The sequence below is a fragment of the Schistocerca cancellata genome, chromosome 6, assembly GCF_023864275.1.
Source record: "Schistocerca cancellata isolate TAMUIC-IGC-003103 chromosome 6, iqSchCanc2.1, whole genome shotgun sequence".
Taxonomy (NCBI): domain Eukaryota; kingdom Metazoa; phylum Arthropoda; class Insecta; order Orthoptera; family Acrididae; genus Schistocerca; species Schistocerca cancellata.
The window spans coordinates 112672289-112687897 of NC_064631.1; the positions used below are offsets into that span (position 1 = coordinate 112672289).

Genomic DNA, 15609 nt, shown 5'->3' on the forward strand with positions numbered 1-15609 from the left:
CCAGAAGCTTTAAACTGCGCATACCATCGCCGAATGGAGTTAGCAGTTGGTGGATCTTTGTTTAACTTCGTCCTGAAGTGTCGTTGCACTGTTATGACTGACTGATGTGAGTGCATTTCAAGCACGACATACGCTTTCTCGGCTCCTGTCGCCATTTTGTCCCACTGTGCTCTCGAGCGCTCTGGCGGCAGAAACCTGAAGTGCGGCTTCAGCCGAACAAAACTTTATGAGTTCTTCTACGTATCTCTAGTGTGTCGTGACCATATGTCAATGAATGGAGCTACAGTGAATTTATGAAATCGCTTCAATCATTTGTAATAGCCCTGTATATATATATATATATATATATATATATATATATATATATATATATATATAACATAATAACGATCCTATGACAGTGCCCAGGGGCATCACGACGACACCCCTGTCTAATGGACGCTCGCTGGCGAAGGCAACATACTGGGTCCTATTACTTAAGAAGTCTTCAAGGCACTCACGTATCTGGGAGCCTATACCGTATGCTTGTTCCTTCGTTAACAGCCTGCAGTGAGACACCGTGTCAAATGCTTTACCGAAATCTAGGAATATGGAATCCGCCTTTTTCTCTTCAGCCATTCTTCACAGGATCTGAAGTGAGAAAAGGACAAGGTGAGTTTCGCATGAACGATGCTTTCTGAAACCTGGCTCGTGTGTGCACAGAGGCTTCTCCCTCTCAAGGAAATTTATTATATTCAAAGCGAGAATATGTTCAGTGTTGTGTGGCAAAGCGATGTTAAAGATATTGGTCTGTAATTTGCGAATCCATTCTTCTACCCTTCTTATATACAGGCATCACCTGCGCTTTTTACACTCGCTGGGGACTTTGCGCTGGGAGACAGTTCGCGATAATTGCAAATAAATAAGCGGCCAATGCCATAGGGTACTCTTTGTAAAATACAGTTTGGATTCCATCAGGACCTTGCGGCTTATTTGGTGTCAACTCTTTCGGTTGCTTCTCTACGCCAAGGATCCTTATTACTATGTCGTCCATACAGAAGTCTGTTAGATGATCAAACGACGGTATGCGTGAACGATTCTGTAACTACACAATTTAAAACTACTCCTTTACTTTAGCGATTTTACGCAGGACCAGAATTTTCTCGGCTTCTTGGCAACATCTGTTGCTAAGGTGTGACGGTGGTAGTTGTAACCTTCGTTTCATCTTTCCTCAGATGACGAGAAACTATTGCGTGACAAGCAGGTCCAGGTTGACTAGAAGATGATATTCGAGGTTGAACATTTTGTGGACAGTTAAAATTCAGATTTCTACTTTTATTTCTTCGAACTGTTGATTAGAATTTTATGATTAACCCGTTGTGTAATAATCTTATCAGCTCTAATGTATTAATTGGGAACTTTTTTGGCTGTTAGATGAACATAGATTATTATATCTCAATTCAGCTAGTCAAGACTGATGTGGCTTTACTCAGAATTAATTTCATACAGGCGCTGGACAAAGATATGGAAACACTGCGAGAAACGTATGCTTCAACATAAATGGAGATGCCAGCCAGGTCTGCAAGTGGTGCTATTGTATTCGACCAAGAACGGCACCAGTGTAATGTCCTCCATACGTTGCACGTGTCATTCGTGGTCAGAATAGCGTTTTGTGTACTTACTTGTGCATTATGCCGGAGTTCAGTACATTCGAATGTGGGCAAATTGTTGGAGCTTGTATGGTGGGTGGTTGTATAACCAAGGGAGTTGAAGCGATTGGTGTTGCAAGAGAGACAGTATCGAATACCGCATACAGGGAAAGCGAAAACACATCATCCGCTAAGTCACAATGCAGACAAAAGTGTATGCTGAGTGATCGTTGAGCCATGGTAAAAAATTGCTGTTTTGAAGAGCGCGCCGCAGCGCGTAGTGCGAAGCAGTCGCCCTCCGTTTCTGGCGGTGGCGTCGCTGTGGCAATCGCAGCTTTGGTGTCTCCCTCTGGTGGGAAAGGTAGCCTGTTCACGTGCGTTTAAGGGGCGCGATGAGCTCAAAGAGGGCGAGTCTGGTCAGTTGGTCAGCCGGGTCAGTGTGGGGCAGTCAGTGTCTGTCTGTCGTCCGGAGTGCTAGTATGTGTTAGGCCGCCAGTCTGCTCGAGTTTGTTCAGGCAATGGTTACTGGCTGTCCGATCGATCGGTTTATTGGTCTCGCAGTGGGACACAAGATGACTTGTCCGCCTGGAGCGTCGGCGCATGTGAGGTCGCCACGTGGGTCCAGTGGGCCGCGCCGTATAGCGAGGGGTAGTGGCTTCGCGGCCGACACGAGAGCAACAGGAGCTGACCCACGACATCGGTCTGGCCGGGGCGAATTGCGACGCCGTGAGATGGGAGATTGGCGCACCTTCCTGCGTCCGTTGAAGCGGCTGGCAGCGGACGGTTCGGGAGAGCGTTTTGGGGGTGCTGCGCTAGGTCTTCGCCAGACATCGCAGTTTTTTTTAGAAGTTAAGTGATTCGTGATGTGTTGTTTCATTTTCTTGTTAAATTCCACTTGTTTTCTTGGTCAGTCTCTCGTCCCCAGCTTGCTCGTCTGTCTCCTGTCCCCATTTGTTAGGTAGTTAGTGTCTGTGTTGTGGTTGGCAGGAGAGCCAACACCGTGTTACTAGAGGAGGCCGAAGGCTGGCGTGAGGTCTGGAACAGGACAAGGAAATTAGAATTTAGAAAAACGGACGTAGCTGTTGGAATACTTAACTTTAATCCATTAATGATGAACGTCGCTCTTGACGGTACATGATTCGCAATATCAATGGTAACTGAATATGGCGCCTTGCTAGGTCGTAGCAAATGACTTAGCTGAAGGCTATGCTAAACTATCGTCTCGGCAAATGAGAGCGTATTTTGTCAATGAACCATCGCTAGCAAAGTCGGTTGTACAACTGGGGCGAGTGCTAGGAAGTCTCTCTAGACCTGCCGTGTGGCGGCGCTCGGTCTGCAATCACTGTTAGTGGCGACACGTATACTACCAGACCGTGGCCGATTTAAAGGATATCACCTAGCAAGTGTGGTGCCTGGCGGTGACACCACAGTCTGTCTTTCGGTCTGCCGTACGTTAATAGCTGCCTGTGTCATGTTCGTCGGATTCGGTGTTAACGAATTTATTCCTTGAAGTGTAAAGGCCGAATTCCTGAAATATATTTTTATCTTGCCTATCATCTTGTGAGGCGGTATATGTGTAATGTAGAGCTTTGTATATTTTAGGTAAGACTGCATTTCATGGGTTTTTATTTAAATGGTCATTTTAGTATATAAAGTTGCCACCCTTCCACCGTAAGAGTTTTCTTTTAAAAACGAGTTGCACTTTCACTGGCAAGTATTTTTTTTAAAATGTGAGTGTTTTGTACCATTTCGATCCCTCCTACGGGGTGCATAGTTATGTGTTTGTGTGAGTTGCTAAAATTTTTTAGTTTAAAGTAATCTGCTGTGTTGCAGATTTGCACCAGTGTAGTCTTTCAGAGGTTGTTGTGAGCGGTCGTGACTACGGCCGTGTTTTTATTTTGTTTTCATCAGTTATCCACTGGCAACTACTTCCACGCTCCCATATTGTGATTGAATGTGTTAATGTTCTTGATGAATCGCTAGTAAGCAAAGTAAATTCTTTAAGAAAAGGTTTTGAAAGTAAATTCACGGTTCAACCGTGACAGACTGTCATTGAAAACGATTGTCGTGAAAAATAAGACAATATCTGCGATGTCACCGCAAGACACCACACTTGCTAGGTGGTAGCCTTTAAATCGGCCGCGGTCCGTTAGTATACGTCGGACCCGCGTGTCGCCACTATCAGTGATTGCAGACCGAGCGCCGCCACACGGCAGGTCTAGAGAGACTTCCTAGCACTCGCCCCGGTTGTAAAACCGACTTTGCTAGCGATGGTTCACTGACAAAATACGCTCTCATTTGCCGAGACGATAGTTAGCATAGCCTTCAGCTACGTCATTTGCTACGACCTAGCAAGGCGCCATTACCAGTTACTATTGATACTGTGAATAATGTACCGTCAAGAGCGATGTTCACCATTTATGGATTAAAGTTAAGTATTCAAGCAGCTAAGTACGTTTTTTGCTAAAGTCTAATTTCCTTGACCTGTTCCAGACCTCACGCCAGCCTGCGTGAGCTAAAACGCGTGCCTTTCGGCTTCCTCTCAAAACCGGTGTTGGCTCTCCTGCCGACCCACAACAATATCACCTGCAAAAGTCACTGACGAACTAAATGTCACATTCGTTAAGGGAGCTCCATAAGGAAGGAATTGCACCGCGAGCTGGAATTCCGAAACCACTCATCACTGACGCAAATGCGCGTAAACAGGAAAACTTGGTGCCGAAGCTATAGGAACTGGACTATGGAGCAGTGGAGGAAAGCCATTTGGCCAGATGAGTATTGTTGCACGGGGTGTCGATTTTACCTGCTCCGAAGGGTTGGGTCCCTTGCCTACTCCTCCTCCTCCTCCTCCTCCTCACTCGCCATCCGACTCGCAGTAGAGGTACTTACTGAGCCTTTCCGCTGGTTTTCTTAACATAGGACCAGAATCTCTAAGGATTTTTCGCCACATTTATAGAGAGAGTTTCGTTGTGGAAACTATTAAATGATTCTCGCATTGAAATCCGCACCAAATTTCGAGCCACAGTAAAACTTCGCCAATCTTGGAGATTTTGCGGTCGTCTAAATTATACGTGCTCCTGCAGCAGCTTCTTGTCGTGTTTTGTGTACCATGGGGGATCAGTTCCGTCTGATATTAATTTATTTGGTATGAATCTCTCGAGCGCTGTTGATACTATTTCTTTGAACTAAAGCCACATATAGTCTTCACTTACATAGTTTGGAAGGATTGGAGACTCTCTCTTAGAAAGACGTCAACCGAATTTTTAGTTGCTTTTATAAATATATATATTTCGCATTTAGTTTTGGTGAATTTCTTGTGGCTAAGAGGTCAAGTGTGTTTTCGTAACCATTTACAATTTGAATGGCCTCGTGAACTAATTCAAAATAATTTTATAAACAGCATTTAGAACAATTATGGAAGTTGTTTTCTATCGACAGTAGGGTCTGAAAATGTATTTTTGTCAACATACGGAGGGTAGATTGAAGTCACTGCCAACTATAATTGTATGAGTAGGGTACCTATTTGCGATGAGACTCAAGTTTTCTTTGAAATGTTCGGCAACTGTTCATCTGAGGCCGGGGGTTGGTAAAAGGAGCCACTTATTAATTTATTCCGGTTGTCGAACATAACGTCTGTCCATACTAAGTCACAGGAACTACCTGCTTCAATGTCGCTTGTGAGCTGGAACACACATTACATTATTTTTCCTTAAGTTGTGCTTCTTGTTTCTGTTGTAGTGGAGATCATTACAATTACGGCTTTTCCATCCAAAACCTAGGATGCTTTCTCTGTGACTCTGTAAATACCGGAGCTAAACAATGTAGAACAACAACGTACGTTACAATCTGTATTACTTCGTTTCCTGTATCTGTATTACTTCGTTTCCTTATTTCTAACATTTTAAAATTGTACGTCGACTTTAGATGACATGTCAATCATAGATGTTCTTATCTCTGTTTATGAACGTACTTTGTCAAGTTTTGAACATTGTCCCGCTACACTTCATTAACTAGTATTTCGCCGCAAGGGGTATCGGATTTTAGAGAGTAAATTAATATGGAGTACGTCGTTCTTCTTTTCAAACATTCACGTACCCATTTCTTCTTTCCTTATTGTCCTTTGGGCATTCAGTTGTAGTAATTAAAGTAGGCACAAACGCAGCGATCAAAAAGAAATGATTAGCGTACATTCGCATTCTGTTTACAGCGTTCCTTTCTTGTTGCTCCCATGGCGATGGACTGATTCTATCGCAAGCAGTAAGCGTGAAAGGAAGCTACCGTACAGACAGAGGGATCTATATTTATATTTGGCAGAACTAATTACATACTGACATAATCATCGGAATTGCTTTCTTTTCCCAAAAGATATAAATATTTCGATTTCGGAAAAGAAGCTCTGTATTTCGCCAAGATGTCGAAGAAGAAGGTCCGTTACGTACTGGTTGTATCAAGTGAGATGTGGAGACGGCGGTGTGAAAGCGGACAGAAGTAGTACGAGGAAGGGCGTCCCTTACCTGACGGATCGCTACCTGGCGAAGGGGCAAGTGTGGCAAATGTCCGGCGTGGCAAATGTCCGGCATTCGTTGCACGCTGTATTCAACTTCTGACTGAGTTTACGGCCCAAGAGTCAAACGCTGGGGTGCGGGGTTCGGTGGTGATCTGGGCAGCCATACCGGGGTATCGCATGGGCCCCGTAGTTACCCTGCAAGGTCGCATTAAGTGTCAAGGATTATGTGACCATTTTGGCTGATCAAGTTCATCCCATGGTACAATGTTTGTTCCCGGATGGTGACGTTGTGTTCAAAGACGGCAGTGTTCCTATTCACGCAGCTCACATCGTCCAGGACTGGTTTTGTGAGCACGAGGATGAACTGGCGCATCTCCCCTGGCCACCAAAGTCACCAGATCTCAGTATTATTGAGCCTTTGTGGTCTGCGTTGGAGAGAAGGGTGCGTGGTCGCTGTCCACCTCCATCATGCTTACCTGTTCTGGCTACTGTTTTGCAGCGTGAATTGTGTAAGATCCCCTCGAAAACCGTAGAGGAGCTGTATTCGTCCGTTTTGACACCACTGGAAGCTCTTCTGAATGCGAACGGGTTTCCTGTACCGTATTAGGTATGCTAATGTGTTGCGCTTTGTATGGTTTCCTATTTTTTGCCCAACCCTTCTATTTACAAAGGAGGCTTTGGATAAGCATAAAAACATCGCTCAACATTCATTTTTTTTACTTCATAGAAACTGGCTTTCGGGATGAGCCAGTACGGCCATCTCGATACTGGAAGATACGACAGTGTGTTCTTGACAAGTGGGAACATTAATTAGGGCCAAGCAGTGTCATGATACGAAGTTTCATACGCTTAGACCTGTCATGTAACGTCATGCAGGCAGTTTTAGCGATTGTTACGGTGCGAAGCTAAGGATAACACAACACAACACTGGTCGGAGAAAATCTCCGACCGTCCGGAAATCGAACACGGGCTCGTCTGGTTAGCAATTTGCCGCGCTGACCCCGCAGCTACCAAGACGGACGGCTGCAAAGCATTTACTTTTTATTAATAGTATCAACGCTACAGTGTCCCCATTCTGCCCCAACATACACTACTGGTCATTAAAATTGCTGCACCACGAAGATGACGTGCTACAGACGCGAAATTTAACTGACAGGAAGAAGATGCTGTGATATGCAAATGATTAGCTTTTCAGAGCATTCAAACAAGGTTGGCGCCGGTGGCGACACCTACAACGTGCTGACATGAGGAACATTTCCAACCAATTTCTCATACACAAACAGCAGTTGACCGGCGTTGCCTGGTGAAACGTTGTTGTGATGCCTCGTGTAAAGAAGAGAAATGCCTACCATCACGTTTCCGACTTTGATAAAGGTCCGATTGAAGCTTATCGCGATTGCGGTTTATCGCATCGCGTCACTGCTGCTCGCGTTGGTAGAGATCCAATGACTGTTAGCAGAATATGGAATCGGTGGGTTCAGGAGGGTAATACGAAACGCCGTCCTGGATCCCAAAGGCCTCATATCACTAGCAGTCGAGATGGCAGGCATCTTATGCGCGTGGCTGTAACGGATCGTGCAGCCACGTCTCGATCCCTGAGTCAACAGATGGGGACGTTTGCAAGACAACAACCATCTGTACCACCAGTTCGACGTCGTTTTCAGCAGCATGGACTATCAACTCGGAGACCATGGCTGCGGTTACCCCTGACTCAGCATCTCAGACAGGGGTGCCTCCGATGGTGTACTCAACGACGAACCTGGGTGCACGAATGGCAAAACGTAATTTTTTCGAATGAATCCAGGTTCTGGTACAGCATCATGATGGTCGCATCCGTGTTTGGCGACATCGCGGTGAACGCATATTGGAAGCGTGTATTCGTCATCGCCATACTGGCGTATCACCCGGCGTGATGGTATGTGGTGCCATTGGTTACACGTCTGTCACCTCTAGTTCGCATTGACGGCACTTTGAACAGCGGACGTTACATTTAAGATGTGTTACGACCCGTGGCTCTACCCTTCATTCGATCCCTCCGAAACCCTACATTTCAGCAGGATAATGCACGACCGCATGTTGTAAGTCCTGTACGTGCCTTTCTGGATACAGAAAATGTTCGACTGCTGCCATGGCCAGCACATTCTCCAGATTTCTCACCACCTGAAAACGTCTGGTCAATGGTGGCCGAGCAACTGGCTCGTCACAATACGCCAGTCACTACTCTTGATGAATTGTGGTATCGTGTTGAAGCTGCATGGGCAGCTGTACCTGTACACGCCATCCAAGCTCTGTTTGACTCAATGCCCAGTTGTATCAAGGCCATTATTACGGCCAGAGGTGTTTGTTCTCGGTACTGATTTCTCAGGATCTATGCTTCCAAATTGGGTGAAAATGTAATCACATGTCAGTTCTAGTATAATATGTGTGTCCAATGAATACCCGTTAATCATCTGCATTTCATCTTGGTGTAGCATATTTAATGGCCAGTAATGTATTCACGGCGCCCTCTGACCAGTGAAGTTCCCCCTTCGCTTGCCACGAAACTCCCCACACATGACCATTATTGAGCATATCTGGGATGCGTAGCACCGTCTGTTCAGAAGAGATGTCCACCCCCATCGGACTCTTAGGGATTTGTGGAGAGCCCTGCAGAATTCTTGGTGTCAGTTCCGTCCAGCACTACTTCGGACATTAGTCGAGACTTTGCCAGCTCTTGCTGTGGCACTTCTGCGTGATCTCGGGGGCCCTACACGATATTAGGCAGGTGTACCTGTTTCTTTGGTTCTTCAGCGTATATATATATATATATATATATATATATATATATATATCTTCACTTATGAAATTTGCTATTAATAACCCATCCCAGATCAAAAGCAATAGCAAAATGGTTCAAATGGCTCTGGGCACTATGGGACTTAACTTCTGAGGTCATCAGTCCCGTAGAACTTAGAACTACTTAAACCTAACTAACCTAAGGACATCAAACATATCCATGCCCGAGGTAGGATTCGAACCTGCGACTGTAGCGGTCGCGCGGCTCCGGACTGTAGCGCCTAAAACCGCTCGGCCACTCCGGCTGGCAAAACAATAGCAATGTGCATAGCTACAACGCTAGGAGAAAGGCTGATCTCCACTACTTTGGGTTAACACTAACTTTGGCACAGAAAGGGGTGAATTATGCTGTTACAGAAATCTTTGCCCACTTACCAAACAGCATCAAACGTCTGACAGATAACCAACCAACGTTTACAAACAAATTAAAAGAATATCTGAATGACAACTCCTTCTACTCAGTACATGAAGTTTTAGATGTAAATTAATGATCTTACAACTAAAATAATAAAGACCACTTGAAATATGTAAGGAACCATTTGTTAAGCCAATACGTTCCACACTTTCGCATGGGGAGCGGGCGTCGGTACAGAGCAGCCCTTATAAAAGGAAAACCAAGATCCTGTCTCGGCATATGGCCAAAAGTTGTGACACTCGCCGAAACGCCGCGACTTTTCGACAAACTCACTTCACTGGAAATCCAAGAATTTTACCTTGATCTATAATTAATTTTAGTACAATCTGTGCAAGTCAGCGCCAGAAACGGCTGGCAATTGGCAGTTCTTCTTGTCGACACTGGCAGTGATGGTAGAAACCTTGCCCTCGTCACTTTGTGAAAACAAGAGCAAAATCACACTGGTCAATATGTTACTTTCGATGTGTGGGCTGTTGAAGCAAGTAGTGCTAGAAAAAAATTGTTTCTAATCTATGATGGGGAGTCTTCTAATTCGTAAAAGACAATCTAACGCTTAAGTTAGCAACGCTAAATTTTATTGGATTTTACCTTCAGATTTTATGCGAACGTACAATAATCTCTAAAAAAAAGTTGAGTACATACGCGGAATAGGGGTTCTGCAGATCATCGATGTTAGGGGCCCTTTATGACTTCAGACCTTTCACTACCTTTTTTCCGGAGTGAAAGTTACCTTATTTTTTGGAGTGAAAGATACTGGTTTGTGGTTACTTTAGTTAGACTCATAGTGAGAGGTAACATTATGAAAAAAAAATGTCCTCCTGTTTAGTTTTCCGATGTGAGGACGGATGGGACATACCAGATTGTTATTAAGTATCTCCAGATTGTTATTAAGTATCTCCAAGGTTTGAGAAGAGGACTGACCAAAAGATAGAAGACAAAGAAAAACGACTGACTTTAGTGGATAGAGCATGGTTCTAAGTTTTTAATTCAAATTACTGTTCCTGAATGTGGGAACTATTTGTGACGCACCAAAGGTCAATATGTGCGTGCACTTGTTTGACATGATTCGTCCGGGAAGATGCAACAGCAGTCCGATTTTCAGTTATATTTACTGGGCTGCCTGTCTACATGACGCGAACTGATTCGATACAACAATATGGGACGGAACGGAGCGGATCAAAGGGTTAACGATGAAACTTCAAGTGTGTGCAGCCTACGGGTGCAAGCAGTAATAATAGGAATTCTACAAACCATTAAAGGCTTCCCTTTATCGGTAGGACATGAGCACATAGCAATAACATGCAGCAAATTCCCACTTATTCTCTGCAAATCAGGGCTGATTCGAGAACAATTTTTCACACAAGCGACTTACAATTTGGATCCCCCCTTCCCCCTCGCCCTTCTTCCTCCTACGCTTTCATGTGTGTCAGTTTTCGCTACTAATTGTGATGCAAACTGTGTACAATTTTTGCTCTTCAGCATCTCTGGCGCCCCTCTCAGCTTGGCGGCCCAGACGACGGTTTGTGTGCTTAAACCGGCCCTACTGATAAACTGTCTCGGGCCACTATACACAGAGGTGACAAAAGTGATGGGATACCTCCAAATATCGTGTCGGACCTCCTTAAGTGGCAACTCGACATTGTATGGAGTCAAATCATTCTAAGTCTTCTTTAGAATCATTGAGCCATGCTGCCTCAGTAGTCGTTCACAAATGCACAAGTGTTAACGGTGCTGGATTTTGTTCACGGACTGATCTCTTGATTAAGTTCCATAAATGTTCGATGAGATTCATGTCGGGCGATCTAGGTGGCCAAATCATTCGCTCGAATTGTCCAGAATGTTCATCAAATCAATCACGTACAACTGTGGCCTGGTGATGTGGCGCATTGTTATCCATAAAAATTCCGTCGTTGTTTAGGAACTTGAAGTCCACGAATGGGTGAAAATGGCCTCCAAGTAGCGGAAAATAACCATTTACACATTCAACGATCCATGCAGACACAGCCCACACCACGATGAAGCCACCATCCACTTGCACAGCGCCTCGTTGAAAACTTGGGTCCATGGCTTCACGGGATCTGCGTCACACTCAAACCCTACCATAAGCAATAATATTATCTTGGAACTCTTCCATTTGGTCCGTGTTTGCATAGAAAAACAGAGAGAGAACTGACCAAGGACACAGAACAGAAAGCACACACACGCAAAAGAACCACTTCCTCATCACACACAGAGACGTAAATAATGAAGAAAAGTCTTCGTAATTCGCGCTACAGTTTTTCATAGCCTTTCTCGCCACTTGCGATACGCCTCTCGCCACTTGCGATACGCCTCTCGCGACATACGCGAACAGCAAGATGGCGTAATATTCTGGATCAGAAACAAAGTGCAAAAGTTTTGTTTTTCTGTGTAAAAAGCAGCCACACGAACGTGAGTACACGAATAGCTAAGCAACAGCTAAATACACACAAAAATAACTGGTTACCACAACACTACCACAACCCCAAGTATATACTGCTGACATACGAAGTTCACCTTTGAGTATTTGTTTACTAACAGCCGTTCACATGGTTGCAGATGACATGATGTTCGGTAAGTAAAAAGACGGCAACAGAAAAAAAGAGCACAGAAAATATGTCACAAACAGCGCCAATAATTGCTTAAAACACGCTGTAGCATACAAATAAATAAAGTAGTATGAAAATATCAATATAAAACTATATTTCAAAAGACGATTTGTAAAATGTAATAATGTGTTACTGTGTTTGTACAACCATACCATTTTCTGCATGTTTTAATTTAAAAAACCCCACTGATGATGGTGATATTTGTCGCCGAAACTAGTTTGGGATAATAAAGAAATAAATGAATAACAAGGTGTTTTGCATCAAGGCGGACTCAATTTCTGATATTACTGTCGTACCATAAGCTTTTACCATCTGAAATCGGGACCCAACTGATCAGGCCATGGTTTACCAGTAGTCTAGGTTCCAACCGATGTGGTCAGAGCGTAGAAGAGGTACTGCAGGCTATGTCGTGCTGTTTGCAGATGCACTGGTGTTGATCATCTGCTGCCATAGGCCACTAATGCCAGATTTTGCCGCACTGACCTAATGGACACGTCCATCGTATGTTCCATGTTGATTTCTGTGTTATTTTACGTATTGTTTCTTGTCTGTAAGCACTGACAACTCCACCCAAACGCTGCTGCTCTCGGTCGTTAAGTGAAGGCCGTCAGCCACTGTGTTGTCACTGATGGAAATATGATGTTATCAGCATACTTTGGACACTGTGGAGTTTGGAATATCGAATTCCTAACGATAGCTCCAGCTACCATTCCGCGTTCAGAGACTGTTAATTACCTTCATGCGGCCCCAGTCACATCGGAAACCTTTTCAGATGAACCACTTGAGTAGGAATGACAGCTCAGTCAATGCACTGACCTTTTGTATCCTGTGTGCGTGATACTACCCCCATTTGTGTATGTACATATCACTATCCCATGACTTTCGTCACCTCGGTGTATGTACCAATCGTAGTCCAAGGGTTAAAGTATCCTGACGCGGAGTTCTTGCTTGTGTGGCAGGCGACGTGCTCCAGTGGGTGGACAACGAGGATCTGCGGACGCAGCTGCTGAGGAAGCAGCAGCCGCGCCAGTTGGACGACTGGGTGGAGGTGGGGGGCGGGCTGCGCGCGCAGGTGCGCCTCTGGCTGCCGCCGGGGCTCGATCCCCGCACCTCTGAGAAGAGGCCCGCCATCGTCTACGTGTGAGTACACCGCTGTGCGCATCTACGAGTATTTTAAAAACTGTGCTGTCCTGCTACAACACATAAACGTTCAAAATACTGCTGGTAGAGTGATAAATGATTCTGGAAAATCGGGGTAAGCGTGAAACAAAGACGACTCGAAGGTGTTTCGACTTCTTCAGAGACAGCGACATGGAAAAATATACTAAATGTGTAAATGATATTGTTTTCGCCATTTGACACTTCTTACTTCCTTCTGGGTAGAGTATTGAAGTTTCATTTTGTGGCTTTGGTCAAATGATCGTGCAATTCGCATATTTCAGCACGAACACATCAGTGCAAAACAAAAATTTATACCATGAGAGTCGTACTGAGTATACTGATATGCAACATACCATCGTTGACCTTTAGAAATTAGTTACATTGGATGTTGTAGTAGAAGCAAGAACATCATCTTACTATTATACAGGGATCGTAATGTTGATACCATTTATATGATACTAGACCTGCTTCAGCTGCGTATGGGTAGCAGTATGCATTAACTACTGGACAGCAAGTCTGGCGTAGCGGTAATTTCTTTACTTACTATTTCCTGAATTTCCCTTCACGCCCCTTAAACTTTCATTGTGTCCGAAAAACTCTATTCTTATTAGATTAACATATGACACGACCTCATCGCAGATTGTTTAAGAAGTCGCAAGCAGCTAGTGCTAGTCATATTGTTGACAGGGTATTGGCCATTAGGAGTCTCGACTAACGTAGTACAGATATTAAAGATTCATAAACCATTTGCAATATGTACACAAGAAAGAACCACTTTGCCACTTTAACTAACTATTAACTGGCCCATTCTTACATATTTGTGAAATTATTATATTTTTTTCTGCAAGGCAGGAATTATTTGAGAAAAATTGCTTTGCTTATACACTCCTGGAAATTGAAATAAGAACACCGTGAATTCATTGTCCCAGGAAGGGGAAACTTTATTGACACATTCCTGGGGTCAGATACATCACATGATCACACTGACAGAACCACAGGCACATAGACGCAGGCAACAGAGCATGCACAATGTCGGCACTAGTACAGTGTATATCCACCTTTCGCAGCAATGCAGGCTGCTATTCTCCCATGGAGACGATCGTAGAGATGCTGGATGTAGTCCTGTGGAACGGCTTGCCATGCCATTTCCACCTGGCGCCTCAGTTGGACCAGCGTTCGTGCTGGACGTGCAGAGCGCGTGAGACGACGCTTCATCCAGTCCCAAACATGCTCAATGGGGGACAGATCCGGAGATCTTGCTGGCCAGGGTAGTTGACTTACACCTTCTAGAGCACGTTGGGTGGCACGGGATACATGCGGACGTGCATTGTCCTGTTGGAACAGCAAGTTCCCTTGCCGGTCTAGGAATGGTAGAACGATGGGTTCGATGACGGTTTGGATGTACCGTGCACTATTCAGTGTCCCCTCGACGATCACCAGTGGTGTACGGCCAGTGTAGGAGATCGCTCCCCACACCATGATGCCGGGTGTTGGCCCTGTGTGCCTCGGTCGTATGCAGTCCTGATTGTGGCGCTCACCTGCACGGCGCCAAACACGCATACGACCATCATTGGCACCAAGGCAGAAGCGACTCTCATCGCTGAAGACGACACGTCTCCATTCGTCCCTCCATTCACGCCTGTCGCGACACCACTGGAGGCGGGCTGCACGATGTTGGGGCGTGAGCGGAAGACGGCCTAACGGTGTGCGGGACCGTAGCCCAGCTTCATGGAGACGGTTGCGAATGATCCTCGCCGATACCCCAGGAGCAACAGTGTCCCTAATTTGCTGGGAAGTGGCGGTGCGGTCCCCTACGGCACTGCGTAGGATCCTACGGTCTTGGCGTGCATCCGTGCGTCGCTGCGGTCCGGTCCCAGGTCGACGGGCACGTGCACCTTCCGCCGACCACTGGCGACAACATCGATGTACTGTGGAGACCTCACGCCCCAGGTGTTGAGCAATTCGGCGGTACGTCCTCCCGGCCTCCCGCATGCCCACTATACGCCCTCGCTCAAAGTCCGTCAACTGCACATACGGTTCACGTCCACGCTGTCGCGGCATGCTACCAGTGTTAAAGACTGCGATGGAGCTCCGTATGCCACGGCAAACTGGCTGACACTGACGGCGGCGGTGCACAAATGCTGCGCAGCTAGCGCCATTCGACGGCCAACACCGCGGTTCCTGGTGTGTCCGCTGTGCCGTGCGTGTGATCATTGCTTGTACAGCCCTCTCGCAGTGTCCGGAGCAAGTATGGTGGGTCTGACACACCGGTGTCAATGTGTTCTTTTTTCCATTTCCAGGAGTGTATATACAGAAAAAGGGGAAAAATACTTTAAGCTTCCCACCGAGCAGTTCAAACTGTATGACCAGACACCGTAACGTAGGGGAGTAAAGATTTATAAGTTGACAGCGAATAATTCGAAATGTATTCCGAAA

At 45.5% G+C, this 15609-nt stretch overlaps 1 protein-coding gene across 1 annotated transcript in view; it reads left to right on the top strand.

The window, feature by feature from the left end:
- LOC126191246 (venom dipeptidyl peptidase 4-like) overlaps window positions 1-15609 on the top strand; it is a 475023-nt gene that overhangs the window by 411767 nt on the left and 47647 nt on the right. The window contains exon 12 of the mRNA XM_049932056.1: window positions 12972-13152. Coding sequence (XP_049788013.1) covers window positions 12972-13152 — 181 coding nt within the window. The remainder of the gene's footprint in view (window positions 1-12971; window positions 13153-15609) is intronic.